This window comes from Sebastes umbrosus, chromosome 1 (assembly GCF_015220745.1).
Source record: "Sebastes umbrosus isolate fSebUmb1 chromosome 1, fSebUmb1.pri, whole genome shotgun sequence".
In the NCBI taxonomy this organism is placed as follows: Eukaryota; Metazoa; Chordata; class Actinopteri; order Perciformes; family Sebastidae; genus Sebastes; species Sebastes umbrosus.
Window position 1 is genome coordinate 4,553,756 of NC_051269.1, and position 25,149 is coordinate 4,578,904.

The following is a 25,149-nucleotide window of genomic DNA, read 5'->3' on the forward strand; positions in this document are numbered from 1 at the left end:
GGAGAGAAGTCTTGATGAGTTGAAGTAATGTCAAAACATTCACACACCTCGTGCACTATAATCTAAGTCTCATTTATCCAGTTGTATGCTCACTACTTTTCCAAACACAGGTATCTTCTCTTAAACCTTAATTTAAAACACTTCCGCATAACCAGTCTCACGCTTACGCAGGCGCACTACTAGTCTGAAGTGTTTTAAATGGTAAGGTTTTAGCAAATTATCAAGACTTTTCTTCGTTTTTTGAATCTTCGTTCACCATGGAGGTATGCGAGAAAAAGGTTTTCTTCAAGAATTCAACACGCGCTGAGTAACTGATATACACATTTTGTGGGTGAAGTATTCATTTAAGGGAGATAGCTGTGATAAATGTCATATTCAAACCAATCTAAATAAAAAGTTACACACTGATAATTTACTTTTTTTTCATGCCACTTTTACCTGCAATACACTAAAGTGTTATGACTAATTCATCAGACATTATACCCATCATTATGTAAGTCGTAGGTGTATACTTTCAGGTGTGTTTGGTAAAGGTATTTGGTGCTTGAATACCATAACATGTGACTCATACAGTAGCAATATGATATGTGAGACTGGAGTGACGTTACACCCTGCATACATTTTCTACTTTTCGGTCTCTGTTCCGCAGTGTAGGATGCCAAACGATAGGAGGAGAACACACACAGCTGAGATGAACGCAGGGATGGCGAGTATAATTGGTGAGAAATCCCAAATGTTGTTCCTATATTTCTATAATTTTACTGTATTATTTTTGTCAAAATATGGCAGTTCATTCAACTGTAATAACACGAGTTGTGCCTCTTACAGTGGCTCTGCAGCTCCTCATTCAGACTGGTAAGCAACATATTTTAAGAACAGGAACAGGAGTGTTATAATTAAATTTGTTTGCAAAGCCAATGTTTTTTTTTTTTTTATTATTTCTTTTTCGTCTTGATCCAGCAACCACAGCCAAACTGGTATGTTATTTCACCAACTGGTCGCGGTACAGAACTGGTGTGGGGAAATTCCTGCCAGAAAACATGGACCCCTTCCTCTGTACCCACCTGGTTTACGCCTTCGCCATCATCAACCACGCTAATGAGATCAGCGAGTATGAGTGGAATGAGAAAAGCCTCTACAGATCATTCGCTGAGCTCAAGAACAGGTAATGATTGATCGGTAAATGGATATTATGTATACCTGCAATGAACATTAGGATTTTAAAATGTAATGTCATTTTCTTTTGTGTGTGCCTGAACAGAAACCCCAAGCTGAAGACTTTACTGTCAGTCAGAGAGGAGGACGATGGATCTCAGTGAGTTGATTCTCTGTTGTAGAACTCCTCCATCTGCTGGCAGAAAGCATGAACGGCTGCAGAGGAACACTTTGATTTGACTGAAGTTGATTGTTTGGCTGTGAAGAATGACTATTCTTCAGTAGGCTACAGTATTTAGACAGACTATTGCCTTCTTATGCCAGTGTAGGTAACGTTAGGAATTTACATTAGATCTTTGTAAGTACACATTACTTGCATGAATTACAGGAGTAATAGTAAACTGCCGTTTTAGAGAACAAACATCTTCCTTATCATCTACTGCAGGTTCTCCATCATGGTATCCTCACCAGCCAACCGTCAGACTTTCATTCAGTCTACTACCAAATTCCTGAGGACTCATGGATTTGATGGTCTGGATCTGGACTGGGAGTTCCTCGGATCTGCTGGAAGTCCTCCAGAGGACAAGCACAGGTTCACTCTGCTCTGCAAGGTACACTGACTGACTGGACACTTTCTCCTCTAAAATCTATATTTATTCAATTCGTGTTCTACTTTAAGGTTTTCTAGGTCTAGGTCTAGGTTTTTTCTTGTATTTTTTTTTCATTTTAACTTACAACCGCGAGTTAATTCTTTCTTTTCTTCCATTTATTTTTGTCTCTTTTTCTTTCTTTCAGAGCAGTACATAAAAATACATGTAACAACAAACACATTGCTTACATCAGTCAGCACATCAGGATATTGCAAATTGTTTTTATTATTACCAGTAAGGTACGAGTGCACTGCTCTCAGCGTCCTGTTGCTCGCGCTTGTGCTCGCTCTACATAGACATGAACGAGCTCGCTCAAAACAGTGAGGAGACACACGTCAGCTAAAAGCACAATATCACTCTATATTTCAGCTGCTTGGCAGTAATGTTAGCTGACCAGACCAAGGTCTCTCCATGAATCAATGCTGATCCTAGTGTTGGCTTTTCCTGCCTCAGCCTCCCGATCGTGGCCGGAGGGAACAGGGGAGACACCGGAGTTTTGGTCAGAGACGATAACGTTTCTCTCTGCGGAGCCCCGTCACTTCACAAGACACGGGAAACCTCTGTTGATCTGGAGGAGCTGCAGCAGTTATTCCTGCACAAACTTCCACTGTACATTCACTAGATATTCTCAGAGCTAAACTAACTATTCTGCAGTGTGGAGTGTGCGCGCATGCACGTGAGAGGGGGAGCGAGTGAGAACGAGCGCGGTGTGTGAGTGAAGGCAAGCAGGCAGAGTAGCAGAGGAGCCGACTACATCGGAGACTCCGGCCCTGGAGACCAAAGCTACGGTCTCCTCTGTGTCCTCTGACCGCGGTCGGGGGGCTGAAGCAGGAAGAGTTAACACTATTTAACAGACGGGCTTCGCTAGATATAACTTATCGGTTTTGGTGCTTCCGTGTAGATTGTGTTGGAGTCTGAGTCTGAACAGCGTAGCCACACGCATTGATTTATACGTGTAAAAGGTTACAAACAGTCCCTTTAATGCAGCGCAGACATTTCAATCAGTTTAAACTGATTGCCACACATTGAACAGTTACATCACATATGGTGTTCAGTGTGACGGGTTATCTTACAATTTCAAGTCTCCGCATGTTGGTGACTGGACTGAGCTAAAAGCTGCCTGGTAGATTGGGAAAGAGGTTTCTAACATAAAATATAGTGTGATTTTTGTTGTTCTGGTGTACATTTCGGACCACTGACTAAAGTGCAAATGAATTTCTATCGATTTCTAGGAAATGTCAGAGGCCTATGAAGCTGAGAGTCAAGGAGTCAGTGAAACACAACTGATGCTCTCTGCAGCCGTGGCAGCACAAACAGATGTTACTGACACAGGATATGAACTCTCTGAGATGTCAAAGTAAGACTTAGATTTATGTCAGCTCCAATCTGAATGCTTTTGTCATTTCATGATCACATTATGCTTAAATGCCGCCTCATTCTATGTTGTATTTGTGTGTGTGTGTGTGTGTGTGTGTGTGTGTGTGTGTGTGTGTGTGTGTGTTTAGGTACCTGGACTTCATCAGTGTTAAGACTTTCAACCTCCACGATGGTCAAGATGGAGTGACGGCCCACCACAGCCCACTCTACTCTGAAAACAAAGCTAACATAGTAAATCACCCATTTTATTTAAAGGAGCAGTGTGTAGCATTGAGGGGGATCTATGGGCAGAAACGGAATATAATATTAATAAAAGAAAATAAGTCATGTTTTCGTTACCTTAAAATGAGCCGTTTATACATACAGAGGAAGCAGCTCCTCTTGCAATTTTTTTTCTTTCTTTCTTTTTGATGAGTATTTTTGTAGAGGCAGATTTTTAATGTTTGAAGCAAACAGTCTAAACATAACTGTCTCTAGAGCAGCCATCTTTTTTTTCTTTTTTTTTTTTAGATCTAGGCTTTTAGGAGGCTAAATGGTTTGATATAAATCCCTCACATCATTAACAACTCTTCCTCTTCTTTCCTGTCAGGATTATGTGATGCGGTACTGGATGGAGCGAGGAGCCCCAGCAGGGAAGTTGTTGCTGGGATTTCCCGTTCATGCTCGTTCCTTCACGCTCTCCACCACAGCAACGGGCCTGGGAGCCCTGATCAGCGGCCCGGCCAGCCCGGGGCCCTACACCCAGCAGATTGGTCTCTGGTCTCACTATGAGGTAACACCAGCACATTGACATACACATTGCTCCAGTCTTTTCACAGGTGCGATGGTCTCAGTTTGAATTTAAAATGATTAAGAAAAGAGGGGTATGTTTGGAGGGTTAATGATGTGGAAAACTTTTGGTCAATCTTCACTTGATGAATAATAGAATAAACTGGATGAGCCTCAGTTGTCCTTACTTGAATATTTGGCTATTACAATACAAAGCTGTCAATCATGACGTCTCATCTCATTTTTATAGCATCAAATAACTAACCATTTTGTCCCAGCTGTCCAGACGAGTTTGCTCATTTTAAACATTTAATTAAAATGTTTACCGGCATATGAAGGCAGTAATCGCACTTTGGTGTGGACCAAAACAAGCGGGCATTTGTTGAGATGGACACAGGTAACAACATGTTAACATGAGTTGGAGAGCACTGACTTCTACAGAAGTCCAATGTTTGCTTGACATCTGGGAGAGCACACAGGATATGCTAAATAAAGTCCACAAATATAGTGACGTTTACAGTATAAAGTCATTTGAGAGAAACTGGAGGAGAAGGGAATTGTGACACAGTAGATCAGTGCCGAGTCAGAGTGAAAAAACTTCGACAGCAATATTTCAAAGTCCATGATTCCCTGCATAGAAGTGGCAGCTATCGAAACAAAAAAAGATACACACCCCCTCAGCAAATTACGTTTTTGATTTGGACTGCTTTGATTTGTGCACTGTGAAACCAAACCAGACTAAATAGAAACCAAACCAAAAGTATTAATTTCATTCTGATTCAGACAAGCCAAACAGACTATGGCTTGTGAAAGCCTGTATAGGGTCCGGGTTGAAAAATACCGAAGTTACCCTTTAATTCAGAAAGTTGTCAGCGATGTCATTCAAGTAGATATTACGTGCGTATTTCTCTGCAGTCTGTGATGTTGACATATTTTCCACTGCTTGCGTTAACCCCAACATTAATCCCAGCAAAAGGGAAAAGAAATCTCATGAAAAGAGCGCACATTACACATTATGAAAAATGAGCTTTAGTGCCTTTTCTGAAAATAATAGCATGATTCAACTCTTGGAGGCTTGTAGATACTCAGCATATCAGACCTGATGTTTAAAATACTGGTCATTCAAAGAAAATTCTTGTATCAGTTTTTGCGTCATTTATTATGCGTACCGAGATGTCTTTATGGTCCTGAGGACATCATGTAACCTGCGGTTCAAACTGTGTCCACGTCATGTCCCTGCATGGGGCCTTCTAACTACCACTACTAATTCTGTTGTACTGCAGCTCTTCTAGTATTAGTGAGACCATTACTACTCCTGCTACCACATCAACTACATCCTCTACTACCACTACTGCTACAAGTACTACTAGTACTACTCCAGCTTCATCAGCATGAACAACACTTTCCTTTCAGCTGTGACCAACATCATCATACTGTGATGTTTCTTTCCCAGACCTGCTCCTTCTTGAAAGGCACGTCAGTCGAGTGGATCGACGGTCAGAAAGTTCCTTACGCGGTGAAAGGCAACCAGTGGGTCGGCTTCGATAACCAGAGGAGCTATGATGCCAAGGTACAGTGTGTGACTTTGTGGTGGGAAAGAGCAGATATTTCTACATGAGAGGTGTACTTGTGTTGCTTCTGATTGTCTTACAGGTGGACTATCTGAAGAGCATGCAGCTGGGAGGAGCTGCCGTGTGGACGCTGGATATGGATGACTTCTCTGGACAGTTCTGTGAACAAGGCAAATATCCACTGATATCACATCTGAAACGCAAACTCAGTGAAGGTGAGGCTACAGCGTCTTACACTTTCTTTACTCCATGCAGACATTTTGAGAGGCAGTGGCTTACAGGTCCATGTTTTTAATTCTCTCCTATCCCATTAATCACCGTGTTACCTCTCAGATTCATCTCACGACCCCTTTGGGGGTCCTAAAGGATCCTGTAGCGTCCTACAAAAGCTATTGGAAAAAATATATATAATTAATATTATGATTAATGTGTAGTCAAGATTCTGTTGCATTTTTCTATCTTTAAAACATACATAAATGTATATTTTCCTTTCGGCTTTGACAAGAGAAGCTCCTCCTGAAAACACTAAAAATAATCAGAACTGATATTACTGTTCCATTAGCTGGGCCTCTTTTAATTTTTTGATGTGCTGTATGTCCATTATTTCTTTTTTACTTATCTAACCTTGATTTATCCAGGCATATTTCCCATTGAGATTCAAAATCTCATTTTTGAAGGAGTCCTGGCCAAGATGGCGGCATAAAAAGTTTCACATAAAAGAACAAGCAGCCGACTTAAAACAAACAACATCAAACAATAAAATTCGCAGTGGGATGAAATTCACAGCATATCTATTGCCTCCACACGGCTCTCAGCATGGCGACGGTGCTAACAGCGTTAACAGTTCAAACAACGACAACAGACAGACAGACCAACAGTGTTAATACTTTGCCTCTAACCTATTTTGTCATATGAATAATAATAATATTTCTATATTTCCTATAAAAAAAAGTTTTAAGAAGGGATTTAAAAGAAGTAGCAAGTCTGATTTCAATAGGCAGAGTGTTCCACAGTCTGGGGGCTTTAACCGCAAGCCGAGATCTGGGAACAACCAGCAAAGCTGCATCCACTGATCTAAGGGAACGCCCAGGCACGTCGGGGGTCAATAGATCCTCGAATAGTTTGGGGCAAGGAAGAAACCTCATGTAGCATCACTACTTACTGTAAAGGGGGAGTCTAGCAGTTTAGTATTGCACTTCTATAAGGTTGGAAGTCTTAAAGGTGAACAAAAGAATGATAAAAATCAAAGCAGCAGTGGTGGAGACATCCAGACTTGTAGTCCATAGTATGGGCCAAGTTCCAAAAACACTGGATCCTACATTCCCCATGCAACAAATACCATCTTTTCATTAGACCTTCTCTTCTTGCGAATTTTTGTTTTGTTTTTGTCAAGTCATATTTTCTCAGACAAAGCTTCTCCAGAGCCACAGACAGAGATTAAACAACTGTTTTCACACGTTGAGCAACTACAGCTCATGATGCGTAAACTCAATTTCATGTGTCAAATTGGTGGTGATTCCCCTGTAAAATGACATCCATCGGTGTTAAACATTACAGTTGTGATTGATTTCAATGCTGTTCAATATCTTTCTCCTAGACTGGACAACACAGGAAACAGCTCCAACGGAACCTCTCCCCACGACCTCTTCCTTTCTTTCTGACAGCACACAACCCACACAGGAGCCATTCACCACAGTCAGCAGCACCACCACCACCACAGCAAAACCAGACAACAGCTGCTTCCAGAACATCACCGTCATGTATCCTGTCAGCAGCTTCTGCACACGCAGAGCTGACGGACTGTATGTAACATCAGACAATCCAAAGACATTCTACAGATGTGTGCAGAGGAAGACGTACGTCACAAAGTGCCACACCGTGGGAACGCAACACAGCAGCGGAGTCACAATTATACCGTCAAAGAATTCAGTTATAGTCAGCTTCGTAACAGCCACTCTATTCCTGTCGTTAAAGGACGTGTAAAGGAAATTCTGAGATTTGTTTCTAAACACGTTATAAATGTTGGAAAATAATTACTGAAACGTGAAAAGGCTGTGAACATTGTAGTACTGGATTGTGGAGTTAGACCGCTAAACTGTTTTTCAGCAGTTTTGTGTTCAGGATTTTTTAGGCGTGGGCTGAAATCATGGCTCGATGACGCAGTGGAGCCATCCTTAACATGACCCCATCCGTCTTCACAAACCTGATTTTGGAAAGCCAAAAGAGAAACCCAGAGATTTATTAAGGGTTATCTCCGTTAGCTCAGTCGGTAGAGCATGAAACTTATTCTCCTAGGGTTGTGGGAATGAGTTCCACGTTGGGTATTCACACTTTTATCACTGTTTTTGTATTGTAATGTATTTTTATGATTGTAATCCATCCAATGTCCTATGTATATTTATTCTTTTTCTGTAAAATTGTAAAAAATTAATAGTCTTTAAAAAAAAAAGAAAATGACAAAGTTCAGGTTTCAGAAGAGTACAGGTGATTTTGCTTTGTGTTTGCTAAGTGTGCAGTGAGTAAAGCTCCTGGTTTACTATGAAAGAAAAGATGGTATGAGAATGTCAACATTTAAAGCTGAACGGGGTACGCACATCGAAAGAACTTCAACAGGTGCTGGATCGACAAATACAAGAATCAAACAAAGCATCCAAATTGTATTAAAAGTTCCCAGCAAGTTTAACAGTGCAATGCTTCTATTTAACAGAGATCTTTGTCAGGCATTTTAGAGCCATTTGTACAATGGAGAAATAACTGGATAATTGATGATGTGTTTTATTTGCTTAAGATAAGTAGCTCTGTAGTTTCATTGCAGTGTGCTCAATCAGGACCAATTATGACTGCAGCCAGCCCCGTCTTCTGATTGGGTAAAAGCTAAATTGTGCTGCATGTGCTCATAAAATGATTCAGTTGAAGCTATGGAGCCTTGAGAAAACACTAGTCTTTTGTTCTTGCTTGTTCACTGCTTATGTTTTTGATATTTTGTTACTATCTTTTTTGTATTTGAAGACTTGAGAAAGATTTTCAGTAAACAGTTGAAACGAAGAACATGGACTACGGAGTTTTATTGAAACACGCGTCTACTACATGCTTGGACTCTATAGCTTAAGTGGGCATTTTCAAGAAGTAGACGGAGCCACACTTAGAAAGCATTGTCAAAAACCTTTTAAAGCTGCCAATCAGGCTCAATGAGGCAAATAAGTCTGTGATAGATGATAGAATAAACATGATGCAGTGCTCTCTAGAGTGGCCTTAACACTGAGAAAACATGATGCAGTGCATAGGCTTCCCTACATGCTAGAAAACTTTCTGCGTGCTGGTGCCCCACCATGTGCAGCTGGCAGCAGTTTTTTTAATTTATTTTATTTTTTGTAGCAGGGAAAGCATTGTAAAAAGGATGGTAAAAGCGAGTCTAATGATCAAATTGTGAAAATGTGCATTTTGAATGTAGGACCCTTTAAAATACATATCGTCCAGCGCCCCCCAATGTTCTCTCGTTATCTGAACGTCGTTGAGAAATGCCAAACTAAACTAGATCCTGTTCTCTTATATGCTCCTTCTGTAAAACAGAATCTGAATCCATATCTCACTTATTCTATGAATGCACATTCTCTCTAGAGTTCTGGGTCGAAGTCTCCCAAACGGTTTATACAAACTGTAATATATTAACACCAATATTGGAGGACATGGTCTTGTTTTTGAAATGTAATACAACATCTTATTTTATCAACAATGCTATGAAGCTTTTGTGTCTTGTTAGTAAATAGCATATACATAAAGCTAGAGTGCTTCAAACAACCCCAAATTTCCACTTATTTTGTGTTGAATTGTAATATCTCTTTGACTCTGTCTCCAAGATCACTACAAACAAAAAAGCTATTTTGACTCACAATTGACAATCTCTACTCAGTTGGATATTTGTAACATACAAATTAAAAAGTATTAATCTGTATCTGTTTTTAACTTTAAAAAAAATGATTGTCATAAAATACTTGATCATTGTATCTCCCATGCCATGTAAATATGTGTTGGATGCAACTAGCATTGCTCAACACACAGCTTCACAACATACACCAGACACTGCTGCACAGCAACACTGCCACTTTTCTGGACATTTAAATTTAGTTTTCCATACATCATTTCGAATATTCATACATATCCTTTTATGTATTACACTGATGTCATCGTCCTTTGATGTGATGTCATCGTCCATTGATGTGATGTGATCGTCCTTTGATGTTGTCACACATTCTGGAACATTAGGCTAATTTGGGTAGACACTTGAAGCGTGCTGCTACAATACACTCACAGTTGACAATCTCTACTCAGTTGGATATTTGTAACATAAATATTTTTTTCTTCAAAATAATGCTTCTTTTCAAGAATATGGCTGGTATTAATCTGTATTTTTTTTTTACTTTAAAAACTAATTATTGTCATGAAGTACTTGATCATTGTATCTCCCATGCCAGTTAAATACCAGTTGGATGCAACTCACATTGGTCAACACACAGCTTCACAACGTACATCAGACACTGCTGCACAGCGATCTGCCACTTTTCTGGACATTTAAATTTAGTTTTCCATACGTCATTTTGAATATTCATACATATCCTTTTATGTATTACAGTGATGTCATCGTCCTTTGATGTGATGACTTCGTCCTTTGATGTGATGTCATCGTCCATTGATGTGATGTGATCGTCCTTTGATGTTGTCACACATTCTGGAACATTAGGCTAGTTTGGGTAGACACTTGAAGCGTGCTGCTACAATACACTCACAGTTGACAATCTCTACTCAGTTGGATATTTGTAACATAAATATTTTTTTCTTCAAAATAATGCTTCTTTTCAAGAATATGGCTGGTATTAATCTCTATTTTTTTTTACTTTAAAAACTAATTATTGTCATGAAGTACTTGATCATTGTATCTCCCATGGCAGTTAAATACCAGTTTTATGCAACTCGCATTGGTCAACACACAGCTTCACAACATACATCAGACACTGCTGCACAGCAACACTGCCACTTTTCTGGACATTTAAATTTAGTTTTCCATACGTCATTTTGAATATTCATACATATCCTTTGATGTATTACAGTGATGTCATCGTCCTTTGATGTGATGTGATCGTCCTTTGATGTGATGTGATCGTCCTTTGATGTGATGTCATCGTCCTTTGATGAGATGTCATCGTCCTTTGATGTGATGTGATCGTCCTTTGATGTGATGTGATCGTCCTTTGATGTTGTCACACATTCTGGAACATTAGGCTAGTTTGGGTAGACACCTGAAGCCTGCTGCTACAATACACTCACAGTTGACAATCTCTACTCAGTTGGATATTTGTAACATACATATTTTTTTCTTCAAAATAATGCTTCTTTTCAAGAATATGGCTGGTATTAATCTGTATTTGTTTTTAACTTTAAAAAAAAATTATTATCATAACATACTTGATCATTGTATCTCCCATGCCAGGTAAATATGATTTGGATGCAACTTGCATTGCTCAACACACAGCTTCACAACGTACACCAGACACTGCTGCATAGCAACACTGCGACTTTTCTGGACATTTAAATTTAGTTTTCCATACATCATTTTGAATATTCATACATAACCTTTTATGTATTACGGTGATGTTATCGTCCTTTGATGTGATGTCATCGTCCATTGATGTGATGTCATCGTCCATTGATGTTGTCACACATTCTGGAACATTAGGCTAGTTTGGGTAGACACTTCAAGCGTGCTGCTACAATACACTCACAGTTGACAATCTCTACTCAGTTGGATATTTGTAACATACATATTTTTTTCTTCAAAATAATGCTTCTTTTCAAGAATATGGCTGGTATTAAGCTGTATTTGTTTTTAACTTTAAAAAAAAATTATTGTCACAACATACTTGATCATTGTATCTCCCATGCCAGGTAAATATGAGTTGGCTGCAACTCGCATTGCTCAACACACAGCTTCACAACGTACACCAGACACTGCTGCACAGCAACACTGCCACTTTTCTGGACATTTAAATTTAGTTTTCCATACGTCATTTTGAATATTCATACATATCCTTTTATGTATTACAGTGATGTCATCGTCCTTTGATGTGATGTCATCGTCCATTGATGTGATGTCATCGTCCATTGATGTTGTCACACATTCTGGAACTTTAGGCTAGTTTGGGTAGACACCTGAAGCCTGCTGCTACAATACACTCACAGTTGACAATCTCTACTCAGTTGGATATTTGTAACATACATATTTTTTTCTTCAAAATAATGCTTCTTTTCAAGAATATGGTTGGTATTAATCTGTATTTTTTTTTTACTTAAAAAAAAATGATTATCAAAACATACTTGATCATTGTATCTCCCATGCCAGGTAAATATGAGTTGGATGCAATTCGCATTGCTCAACACACAGCTTCACAATGTACACCATCCCAAGTATACAAAAAAATATCATGTAAAGAAAATATTAATAAATGAACTATACAAATTGAAAACATCTAGTCATTTCCCTTGTACTAAATGTCATTCTGTCGCTTATTTTTATTCATTATATGTTTTTATTTTACTGATGTCATCGTCCTTTGATGTGATGTCATCGTCCTTTGATGTTTTCACACATTCTGGAACATTAGGCTAGTTTGGGTAGACACTGAAGCATGCTGCCACAATACACTCACAGTTGACATCTCTACTCAGTTGGATATTTGTAACATAAATATTTTTTTCTTCAAAATAATGCTTCTTTTCAAGAATATGGCTGGTATTAATCTGTATTTTTTTTACTTTAAAAACTAATTATTGTCATGAAGTACTTGATCATTGTATCTCCCATGCCAGTTAAATACCAGTTGGATGCAACTCACATTGGTCAACACACAGCTTCACAACGTACATCAGACACTGCTGCACAGCGATCTGCCACTTTTCTGGACATTTAAATTTAGTTTTCCATACGTCATTTTGAATATTCATACATATCCTTTTATGTATTACAGTGATGTCATCGTCCTTTGATGTGATGACTTCGTCCTTTGATGTGATGTCATCGTCCATTGATGTGATGTGATCGTCCTTTGATGTTGTCACACATTCTGGAACATTAGGCTAGTTTGGGTAGACACTTGAAGCGTGCTGCTACAATACACTCACAGTTGACAATCTCTACTCAGTTGGATATTTGTAACATAAATATTTTTTCTTCAAAATAATGCTTCTTTTCAAGAATATGGCTGGTATTAATCTCTATTTTTTTTTACTTTAAAAACTAATTATTGTCATGAAGTACTTGATCATTGTATCTCCCATGCCAGTTAAATACCAGTTTTATGCAACTCGCATTGGTCAACACACAGCTTCACAACATACATCAGACACTGCTGCACAGCAACACTGCCACTTTTCTGGACATTTAAATTTAGTTTTCCATACGTAATTTTGAATATTCATACATATCCTTTGATGTATTACAGTGATGTCATCGTCCTTTGATGTGATGTGATCGTCCTTTGATGTGATGTGATCGTCCTTTGATGTGATGTCATCGTCCTTTGATGAGATGTCATCGTCCTTTGATGTGATGTGATCGTCCTTTGATGTGATGTGATCGTCCTTTGATGTTGTCACACATTCTGGAACATTAGGCTAGTTTGGGTAGACACTTGAAGCGTGCTGCAACAATACACTCACAGTTGACAATCTCTGCTCAGTTGGATATTTGTAACATACATATTTTTTTCTTCAAAATAATGCTTCTTTTCAAGAATATGGCTGGTATTAATCTGTATTTTCTTTTACTTTAAAAACTAATTATTGTCATAAAATACTTGATCATTGTATCTCCAATGTCAGGTAAATATGAGTTGGATGCAACTCACATTGGTCAACACACAGCTTCACAATGTACACCAGACACTGCTGCACAGCAACACTGCCACTTTTCTGGACATTTAAATTTAGTTTTCCACACGTCATTCTGAATATTCATACATATCCTTTTATGTATTACAGTGATGTCATCGTCCTTTGATGTGATGTCATCGTCCTTTGATGTGATGTCATCGTCCTTTGATGAGATGTCATCGTCCTTTGATGAGATGTCATCGTCCTTTGATGTGATGTGATCGTCCTTTGATGTTGTCACACATTCTGGAACATTAGGCTAGTTTGGGTAGACACCTGAAGCCTGCTGCTACAATACACTCACAGTTGACAATCTCTACTCAGTTGGATATTTGTAACATACATATTTTTTTCTTCAAAATAATGCTTCTTTTCAAGAATATGGCTGGTATTAATCTGTATTTGTTTTTAACTTTAAAAAAAAATTATTATCATAACATACTTGATCATTGTATCTCCCATGCCAGGTAAATATGATTTGGATGCAACTTGCATTGCTCAACACACAGCTTCACAACGTACACCAGACACTGCTGCATAGCAACACTGCGACTTTTCTGGACATTTAAATTTAGTTTTCCATACATCATTTTGAATATTCATACATAACCTTTTATGTATTACGGTGATGTTATCGTCCTTTGATGTGATGTCATCGTCCATTGATGTGATGTCATCGTCCATTGATGTTGTCACACATTCTGGAACATTAGGCTAGTTTGGGTAGACACTTCAAGCGTGCTGCTACAATACACTCACAGTTGACAATCTCTACTCAGTTGGATATTTGTAACATACATATTTTTTTCTTCAAAATAATGCTTCTTTTCAAGAATATGGTTGGTATTAATCTGTATTTTTTTTTACTTAAAAAAAAATGATTATCAAAACATACTTGATCATTGTATCTCCCATGCCAGGTAAATATGAGTTGGATGCAATTCGCATTGCTCAACACACAGCTTCACAATGTACACCATCCCAAGTATACAAAAAAATATCATGTAAAGAAAATATTAATAAATGAACTATACAAATTGAAAACATCTAGTCATTTCCCTTGTACTAAATGTCATTCTGTCGCTTATTTTTATTCATTATATGTTTTTATTTTAATTTAATTTCATGTTATTTCATTTGATCTCTTTTCTGTCTTTATTCTCATGTTGTCATATATTGATGATTAATAAGTTACGATGTAAAAACCTAATTTTCTAGTTCCATGTAAAGTGTATTGTTGAAAGAATCCAATTAAAACAAAAACAATAGATCCTGTTCTACATACTCCGGTACGATAGGAGGCAGTATGCACCGAAGTTATTGCAAAAAAACGCAAAGAAGAAGAAAAAATACCGAAATGCTTTTTAGGAAATTGAGTTTTATTTGAATGTACAGACTGTTAACGGAAAGGGTCTAACGAGTCACCGTGTACTTCATTTCCCACAATTCCTATATCCATACTTCCTGTCTGTTAGATTACAGGCAGCTTCCGGTAGCATCACACAGCTGTTAGTGAGCTCCAGAGGTGGAAAATAGCGACAAACGACGACTTTTACCGACTTATTAGACGCATCTACGATTGTTGGTCACTTTATTGATTTACTAACGTTGATAATAATGAAGCCAGAGTGGCGCTTGGCGCTTTGTTTGGCCTCGTATGTAGGCTAAACTGTGTTATATCGAGCTAACATTAACACGACTGGTTAACAAGGACTCGTGTTGTTTACATCTTTCCCCCACCATGTATACTCTGTTATCTGGGTTGTATAAGTACATGTTCCAGAAGGACGAGTACTGTGTTCTCATCCTGGGACTGGACAACGCCGGCAAAACGGTGAGTTACATTATAATGTGGATTTATTACAACAGGGTTCATCCACACTGACAGTAGACAGTAGCATCGGTGGTGTTATTGTCTGTCTTGTTCTGCTTTCATCCCGATGAGGCTTTGTCGTCTGTCAGTCTTTCTTTAAAGGTCCCATATCATGCTCATCTTCAGGTTCATACTTGTATTTTCTGTTTCTACTAGAACATGTTTACATGCTGTAATGTTAAAAAAAAAACTTTATTTAACTCATACTGTCTGTCTGAATATACCTGTAAATGCGCTAAAATGGAGTGTTTCAGACAGAGGGTCTGTCTGAAACGCTCCGTTTTAGCGCATTTTGACGGAATGGCAACAGAATTGTGTTGCTAGGCAACAGTTTGGGTCCATATTTACTTCCTGTCAGCTGATGTTATTTACATCCACTGCAACAGGAAATAAACCGGGACACATTTAGAAAGTTTACGTTTAAAACTGTGAGATGGTCTAAATATTGTAGATTTGTGACATCACAAATAGACAGAAATCCTGACGGCTTGTTTCAAAAGCTCAGTTTCTGAATACGGGCTGTGTACATTTCTCTGTGGATTAAGCGTTTTGATACTTTCACAGTATTTATATAGAACTTAAACCTGCTTTATAATATAAAATACCTGAAAATGTCACTTTTTACAATATGGGATCTTTAATATCCTCAAACTGTACAGTGGATTTACTTCACATTTCATATCTTTATAGACAGTGTCGTCCTGAACTGGATTACAGTGGGATTTTCAGCAAACATCCTAAGGAAAAGCTTTCATGAGAATTTCACCAATATTGTACATTAGAATTCATATTTTATTTGAATTAATATTCAAATTTTATATATTTTGACATCCCAAAATGGGGGATTCTCATAACCGTAATATCGTTTGAAATGTGAGAATTCATTGCTGTTTCAGTGAGAATCACTTATGTCCTTTTTTGGCCATTCCCAGCACCGGTACCATCATTGCATGAATTGCCCTGGTCACCTACTGATGAATGTGTATATATGCCATGTCAGCCTACTGAATATAAATGTGTCTAGTTGTCTGTTAATTTCACTGTCGTCTCTCTTCGCAGACCTTTCTGGAACAAACCAAAACCAAGTTCAGTAAGAACTATAAGGGAATGAATTTATCAAAGATCACAACCACGGTGGGCCTGAACAGTAAGTGGATGTTCCAGTATTTAGTCTCCAGTTGTGCTCGTCCATGAAGAGTAATTGGCTTGTTACTCCAAACAGTGACTACCTTGGTTGGATCACTTTTCTGTTCCACCTTTACAGTTGATAATGTGCTCCTCTCTTCTCAAATCAAAGTAGCAGGGGGCCATTTGAGCACCTGGTCAGCTGAGTGCGCAAATGACCTTTCTGGGGCCAAAGTCAATTGAATTGTGATACTTAAAGGGGGTTATTTTCAATGGCTAACTGCACTGATTCATTCACATTTGCTACAATAGTCATGACTAGGGAACATCACCATATTATTGCGTAGCTGCTTCCTGAACAACTTAACTCAATCCAGCTCTTTTTCATTCCACTTCACCTCTTCACTCTGTGATCACCTGATACTGCTCGTCTTACAATTTACAGCGGGTGCTCGATTCCTCCTGCTGCTCTACAGTATAACATTTCTTATTAATGTCTCACTTTCCTTCACAGTTGGTACAATCGATGTGGGCAAGGCTCGTCTAATGTTCTGGGATCTGGGGGGTCAGGACGAGCTCCAGTCTCTGTGGGACAAAGTGAGTTAAGAATTAAACCTCCTCATGTCTGGGCTGAAGACTCTCTGTATGTCTTCACCAGAGTGGAAGAATGTACTCTTAAGACAGAATTGCTTTATTATGCAAATATGTGCATGTATTTTTAAACACCCTGTTCTACCTTTTTACAGTATAACCGCGCAAACCCCGATCACACCGAAGGCATTATGTCCAGCAATCAGTTTTTTGTCAAAAAGAAAACTAGAAATATGTTGAAACTCAGATGACTTTCCTACGACGTATCAATGAATATGAATATTGTCGTTTACATGCAGCCTGCATACTCGGATTGAATTTGGCTGTGTTTGACGGGTTGATACCCTAAAATGTCGTTTATCACGTCAAAATATGAAAAAAAAAAAAAAAAATGGTACAGCTGAAGCCGCTTGTGTCATTTTGCGTCTTTGCATCAAAATAGGATTTTTAAAAAAGTTTTCCACCGGTAGCGGACTTCTTGGACTGTGCGAACACAGCTTCCCTCTTTCATTCCTTCAACCGCCTTTCTTGAAAAGGTCGGCGTTTGGATATACTTATTCCAAGTCTTTCATAATGTTTATAAGGAAGTGTGTTTCTCCCTCCGAGCAGAAATGTGGGCTTTTCTTTTGGCCATGCATCTCTGTAGACTGTCGGCTAGTCGGTTTGTGTACAACGCGCAGAGCTGACCGTATACACCGACTGGCTGTACTGCAAGCTGAACGCTACTAAAACCAGAATAATATCTGCACATCCCTCATGTCTGAATCTCAAAATGCTCCATCCGGAATAAAGCCCAACTCAGGATATCCAAAAAGAATATGCTATATCAAATATCAAATTTGGAATTCGCCTTGGTTATTTGAGCCCAGGAGCCTGCTCTAATATGTATTCTTCATGTTTTATATTTAGTACTACGCTGAGTCCCATGGAGTCATCTATGTGATCGATTCAACTGATGAAGAGCGCCTGTCAGAATCAAAGGAGGCCTTCGGTGAGTGACATTCCTCTGTTATTTTCCAGACTAGTGCGGCGCCCGTTGAAAACATGCCCGTTCAGAACGGCCTGATTTCTCGGCCTGTGGTGCTGCTTCTCGCAGCTTTCTCTAGAACCGCTCATACATCATACACCCAAGCCGCACGTGTGGTTTGTTTACAAATAACAGTGAGAGAAAAAGTGGGCGGTGTGGGAGTCAACACTTGACGTGGTAACATGAAATGCTGTATTGTGTGTTATGTTTGCTAATTGATGAATCAATAATGTGTCTGTCTGTCTTCTCCAGAGAAAATGATCAGCAGCGAGACGTTAGAAGGCGTCCCGCTCCTCGTGCTGGCCAACAAGCAGGATGTACCGGTACTGTGTGATCTTTTTTAACTTCCTAGAGAGACCATGTTCAGGTTAATGCAGATTTCTTTCTCTATGTTTTGACCCTGCATCCACACTAAGCCAGCCGTTTTATTCATAACTTATTTGAGTCATATATCAAGAAAAAAATGCCAAACATGCTCTGGTTCCAGCCTCTCAGTTGTTGTATATCATTGTTAATTTAAGTTGGGGCTCGATCTGAGTTAGGGATGTCAGGAGAACCGATACTTCGGTACCAAGTCGATGCCAAAATTCGAAAAACGTGACGGTACTCGTTTTCTACCGTACCGAAGGTACTGTACGATGCTTGAAGGGGCCAAAATTAACACCCGCCAAGCGCCAAATGCGGCTGCTTCTGTCCTCTGCTCTCTCTGTCGGAGTTTGACACATACACACACACACACACAAACACACACACACACACACACACACACAACAGCGCCATGCAGCAGCGAGATCCAAAGATGCAGAGATCCTTTATGTTCGAGAAGAGGATTCACTCGTGGGGGAAAAAAACTGAACTGAACTGAATAAACTGAATTTCTATTTTTTGTTGCTTATTGCTAAATCTCTGAAAAGTGGTGTTTTCTTTTGTTTTTTTGATTGAACTCTGGACTCTTTATTTCCGGTGAATTTTATTGGGACTTGCATTTGATTTCTTACACTTAACTCCCCAGATCCACTTTGTTTGAACCAATCCAACAGCATCCAATCAAGTTTCAGGAGAAAACCATGAAGAACTGACGTTACGTTACTGAGCACCAGTTGGATCCAGTCACTCTTCTGTTCAAATGACGTTACATTTGATGAAGAGTGCATATGGCTTGTTTAGGGCTCGAGACCTGAGTTGGGACTTGAGTCTCAGACTTGAGACTTACTTGTGACTTGCAAAACAATGACTTGGTCCCACCTCTGGTAGCCTTTACCAAGTGAAATGTCACCATGTCAGTGAATTTAAACTACTGCTTGCAATCTGAGGATATATATAGACACATGTACACATTACAAAGGATTTATTGTTTTTATTTTTATTTTTTTTACTGTGGTATCGAATTTGGTACCGAGAATCGTGGAAATTCACTGGTATTGGTATCGACTACTAGATTTCTGGTATCGTGACATCCCTAGTCTGAGTCACCCTTAGTAAGATTAAAAACAAAAACTGTATTAGAGATAATGATTGGCATGGCCTTGTGGTTTTTAACAGTTTTGTCTTTGCAGCCTTCAGTCATGTCTTGTTTCTGCTCTGTTCTCAGGACTGTTTGTCAGTGTCGGACATTAAAACAGCCTTCAGCGACTCTGCCCCCAAGATCGGCAAGAGAGATTGTTTAGTCCAGCCTTGTACTGCCCTGACAGGGTAAGACTGCTACTGTGTTGAATGAACTTTCCCCTCCCTCAGTTCTACTTCCATATGCTACGTCTGTTCACAACTAACATTACTATGTAAGTCACATTACACTGGTGGCAAAATCTTCACAGACATATTTTTTGTAGGCACAACCCAGAAGTTAGAGTTCACACAGGTCCCCTCGACAAATTGGGATTGTTCCACTGGATTTAGCATTATTGCAGAAAATAAGCTCTGTGGCAAACAGATATTTATGATACTTACATGTTTTGTCAATCAAAGGGACTGTTTGTAACTTCTTACACGTATAAATCATTGCTGGTCAGTGTCCCATGCGCGCTCGCGTGTGGCTACGCTGTTCAGACTCAGACTCCAACACAAACTACACGGAAGCACCAAAACCGCAAAGTTCTATCTAGTGAAGCCCGTCTTGCAAAACAGTGTTGGCCACGGTCAGAGGACGCGGGGGAGACCATGGCTTTGGTCTCCAGGGCCGAAGTCTCTGCTGTACTCTGCTCCTCTACCTGCCTGCCTTCACTCACACACCGCGCTCGTTCTCGCTCTTTCGCTCCACCTCTCATGTGCATGCGCGCACACTACACACTGCAGAAGAGTTAGTTTAGCTCTGAGAATATCTAGTGAATGTACAGTGGATGTTTGTGCAGAAATAACTGCTGCAGCTCCTCCAGACCAACAGAGGTTTCCCGTGTCTTGTGAAGTAACGGGGCTCCGCAGAGAGTAATGTTATCGTCTCCGACAAAAGCTCCGGTGTCTCCCCTGTTCCCTCCGGCCGCGGTCGAGAGGCTGAGGCAGGAAAAGCGAAAACTAGGATCAGCATTGATTCATGGAGAGACCTTCGTCTGGTCAGCTAACATTACTGCCAAGCAGCTGAAATATAGAGTGATATTGTGCTTTTAGTTGACGTGTGTCGTCTCACTATTTTGAGCGATCATGTCTATGCAGGGCGAGCACAAGCACGAGCAACAGGACGCTGACTTTCGTTGACTTAACGGCCACAGGTGTCGCTGTTAACAAGACATTTCTGATTCTTACAAACAGTCCCTTTAAAGATAATCTCCATGAATGAACGCCAATGTATGATTTTTGAAGTGTGAATGCAATCAGCAGAAGTAAAAAGCTAACGTTGGGCTATAAACGAACTACACCACGGTCAGACGAGGCGGCATGATTACGTTTAGTAGCCTCTGATGTGATTCTGATTTACTGATATGTTTTATATCGTTGAACAAAACGTTAAAATGTCTTCAGCTCGTGTTAACCGCAGACCTTATTTCAGGCATCTCACTAAAAACCCATTGACGTCCAGACGAGGGAACAGGAAGTGCTAAAATGTCAACTAATTTCAGGGTTGTAGGACTCATTCCTGTACCACTTCTATGGTCACATCCTTAGTTGGCTAATGTTAACAAAAACGCTAGCTAACGTAAAAAAAAAAGATTTGGAAGAAGACGGATAGATCGGTTGCTGACCTATTTTTTAGATGACTTGAATTTATCAAGGGGTGGGACTTACGAGATGTCAGAGTCAGTTATGAGATGGTGAGCCAAAACATTTGACTTGACTTGTGATGTTAGAACTTAGATATCAGAATACAAGTATTTTAAGCTCCCAGTAAAATCACTAAACTCTAACAGACATGCAATATTGTAGAGATATATATAATATAATTATTCAACATGGCTTGAAATGACACAGCAAATGCCCTTTATTGTTTTCGTTTGTTCAGCTTTATGGTCTATTTGACTCTAAATGGGACCATAATTTACTAAATGGTAATCACGCTGTATTGAAAAAGACTTGAAACTAGCGATCGAGACCATAAACTCAATCAGACTTCTTTTTGCAACCACAGGGGTCGCCCCCTGATGGCCATTAGAAAGAATGCAAGTTTAAAGTTCCCATATTGTAAAAAGTGAGATTTTCATGTCTTTTATATCATAAAGCAGGTTTAAGTGCTATATAAATACTGTGAAAGTATCAAAACACTCAATCCATGTAGAAATACACACAGCCCGTATTCAGAAACTGTGCGCTTGAAACAAGCCGTTAGGATTTCTGTACATTTGTGATGTCACATATCTACAACATTTAGACAATTTCTACAGTTTTAAACGTAAACATTCTAAATGTGTCCCAGTTTATTTCCTGGTTGCAGTTGATGTGAATGACATCAGCTGACAGGATGTAAACATGGACCCAAGCTGTTTCCTAGCAACGCAATTTTCTATGCCATTCCGTTGAAATGCGCTAAAATGGAGCATTTCTGATAGAGGGTGTATACAGGTATATTCAGACAGACGGTATGAGAAAAATAATATGTCGTTTGAACATTAAAGCATGTAAACATGTTCTAGTAAAAAACCCAAAATACAAGCACAATATGTCCCCTTTAAGGCACTTCTGCATTGGCTTCACTTTTCAGTACTGGAGGTTGTTGCCTGTTAAAAATGCTCTTCCAGCTCGATCCAAGGGGTTGTGTTCCCTTTTTAATGTGCTTGGTCAGAAGAAATTAGAAAAGGCAGCACTACATGACTTCTTTGTTTCGATACAGGGATGGAGTGAACGAAGGCATCGACTGGATGGTGAAGTGCGTGGTCAGAAACATTCACAGGCCACCCAGACAGAAGGACATCACGTAAGACGTCACCAGCAACTCTTTACACTTAAGTTTGGACTTTTTCTCCTTGAGGACATTCCATGTAAACCCTGGAGTCGATAACTCTCCTCTCCTCCTCGTGTTTGCTGTGACTTTGAACAGTTTGGATATCTGCTTTTTTTAAGAGTTCGTTACCAAACAAGTCATCACAGCATTTTTTTATTTTATCACCGGGCATAATTTCAGGTGTGCTTCGACTGGACTCTGTTTCACTTGTTACACTTTTTTGAAGCGGTGTTATGATTTCTGTTGCTTCATGTGTGAGCAGTCTGACTGACACCCGGCACTGTGATCACAAGAGCATCAGTTCTCACATGAAATATACCAAACTGTGATAGGGTGGTTCTCTGTTTGTTCACAGTGTCAGTTTAACCATTTTTTTGAACAAATTTGTGGAAACAGTTTCTCTATTTTATCCTTATATCCTTTGACTTCTGTAAGACATTCGTAGTTAGATCAAAACGGAAATTTTTGTTTTTGATTGACTTCTGGAAGTGTTAATGTTCATAATTTGGCGGCAGCGACACTACAGGCTGGGTAACTGGACACCATATCTGTAAAAAACCAAACGCACAAAGTGTGCTGAACACACTGAGAAATCTCGCTGACCTCTGCTGAATCACTTTATACCAGTAGTGTAACTTGGGATGTATGAAGTGGTTAAAAAAACAACAACAACGAAGGTGACGTCCTCTGTCAGTCTCATATATGGTAGATGATGATGATGATAATAAATTTCTGATTTCAAGAAACAAAATCTGTGATGTTTCAATTTGACGTTGTTGTGGAAATTGTCTGTAAAACTTTCAACACATATTGAAACTAGAATGGCACCCGGAGAGCGCAGACCTCCGCCAAGCTGCCTGAGTACGATTGCCCCCCGCTCTCCTTTTCAGCTTGCGCCATCATCCACGTGTATTTTTGTTTATGATGAGATCAGCTGTACGTAGCGGAGCATCGTAAAACACTTCATTCAAACTGGACAGAAACAAAATAAAACTCACCTAAACCCTCATCGCTACTCTTTCCAACAATCACCAAGTGTGCTTTGGTCCAACTCAACTCTAATTTCACCGAGTTTAATGTGAAAAAAACACAGAATCTACAGTCGACGTCCCCCCCTGCTCTCTCTCTGTCTCTCTCTCTGAAGGAAAGAGGCGGGGTCATGCGTCATCAACGCGTCATCAGTTACGCTGCGCATTTGTAATAACCAGAGGTCTTAATGTTGTGGCTGATCGGAATCCTTAAAAAAATTCCTGAATCCGGATCGCCACTAAAATCTAATGGATTGTTCACTGAGCCACATCCCACCCCTCAAAACAATTTAATTCAAATCCATCTCAGACTTTTGGAGTAATCCTGCTAACAGACAAACAAACAAAGAAACAAACCAACGCCGGTGAAAACATAACCTCCTTCAAGACCCTTGGCCTTGGCGGAGGTAATAAGCACAAAACACTTTAGGTTTTAAAACAAAACAGTTATATTGGAATTACAATAGGAGAGAGCACAAACCACATCCTAAGACTCAGAAAGGGGTGTCTCAGAAAGTTTTTATAGCACTCCGAGGAGAAACCACATGAAGCTGATGCAGAAGTTCAGTCAGAAAGATTCTCATTCAGTCTGAGTCTACACTCATTCATTCACAAATATCTCTCTGTGTCTCTCTCTCTCTCGGGTTCCTACTCTTTATCAGTGGATTATGGGCATTTCACTCTTAGTAACCAACCAGATCTTCCCACGATCTCCCTAAGCCAATCACATAGTTGCTGTCAAAAGTTTAAAACTGTTCTCCTCTCTGCTGCTGTCAGTTGTCATTACAGCACGAACCGATGTGAATGGGGAAAAAAATATCCTTCCCATGTTTAGCATCCTGTTGTTGGTCATCAAGTCCGATGTCGGATTCCGACTTCGGTCGTCTTCTGAAAGAGCCAGACCTCGGAACAAATGCTCCAAGATCCAAGTTTCCCAGCTCAGCGAGCTGGCGATGCAAGTAGTCAGCTGCAATCCTGCCGAGCAGTTCCCACGCCCAGGTCTCAACTCATCAGCCATAGTTGATCCCCCCCCACAGCGCCTGCTCCCTGGTGTAAAATGGCCAAGAAATCAGGCCCTTCCCAAGCTCCTCAGCCGAAGACAAGGAACACATCTGCTCCATCCATACCACAGTATCGATCTGTTCCATCCCTATCACTCACACATACACCTGTTGGTCCTAATTCCCTCTGAGTGGTGTTAAATCATTACAGGTTCTTGTGCTGGGATCTATGATTAATCAACATTATTATAACTGCCATAATTCAGCCGGTATGACTCGATCAACAAGAGAGAAAAAACTCTGGACTGTACTGGATGGAGTCATGCAGATCTTTAAAGGGTGTGGGAGGATAGAGATACACTATCTCAGCGTGTCTTCAGAGTGACTGTTCATCATTCCAGCCGATAACATTGACTCACTTACAAGAAGTGACTTATTCCTGAGTCATACTCCTCATGACCTTTGACCCCTGAGCCCTTCCCTGCAAACCCTCTTTACTGTCACCACACACTCCTCCTCCTCCACAAACTCCATCCTGCTTTCTCTCAAACCACGACGAGCTTCACCATCCTCTGATGTCATCTTCTGGTTGTACAGTATGATCTGCAGCTTTGTAGGCTGAATGATGAAGATAAAACATCTGATACTATCACTAATTATTATTATTAAATGATAAGTCTGGTGATACATTTTC

General features: G+C 39.7%; 2 protein-coding genes across 2 annotated transcripts; both read left to right on the forward strand.

The window, feature by feature from the left end:
* The first annotated feature begins 851 nt into the window (after positions 1 to 851).
* On the forward strand, positions 852 to 2,161 carry LOC119485584 (acidic mammalian chitinase-like). The gene is made up of 3 exons (XM_037765268.1): positions 852 to 1,165; positions 1,262 to 1,315; positions 1,601 to 2,161. The coding sequence occupies exons 1-3, from the start codon at positions 918 to 920 to the stop codon at positions 1,773 to 1,775; spliced, it is 477 nt and encodes a 158-aa protein (XP_037621196.1). The 5' UTR covers positions 852 to 917; the 3' UTR covers positions 1,776 to 2,161.
* Positions 2,162 to 14,920: 12,759 nt separating this feature from the next.
* On the forward strand, positions 14,921 to 23,177 carry arfrp1 (ADP-ribosylation factor related protein 1). Its single transcript, XM_037765223.1, has 7 exons — positions 14,921 to 15,278; positions 16,377 to 16,464; positions 16,957 to 17,039; positions 17,943 to 18,024; positions 18,313 to 18,383; positions 19,652 to 19,752; positions 22,316 to 23,177. The coding sequence occupies exons 1-7, from the start codon at positions 15,186 to 15,188 to the stop codon at positions 22,401 to 22,403; spliced, it is 606 nt and encodes a 201-aa protein (XP_037621151.1). The 5' UTR covers positions 14,921 to 15,185; the 3' UTR covers positions 22,404 to 23,177.
* Positions 23,178 to 25,149: the final 1,972 nt, after the last annotated feature.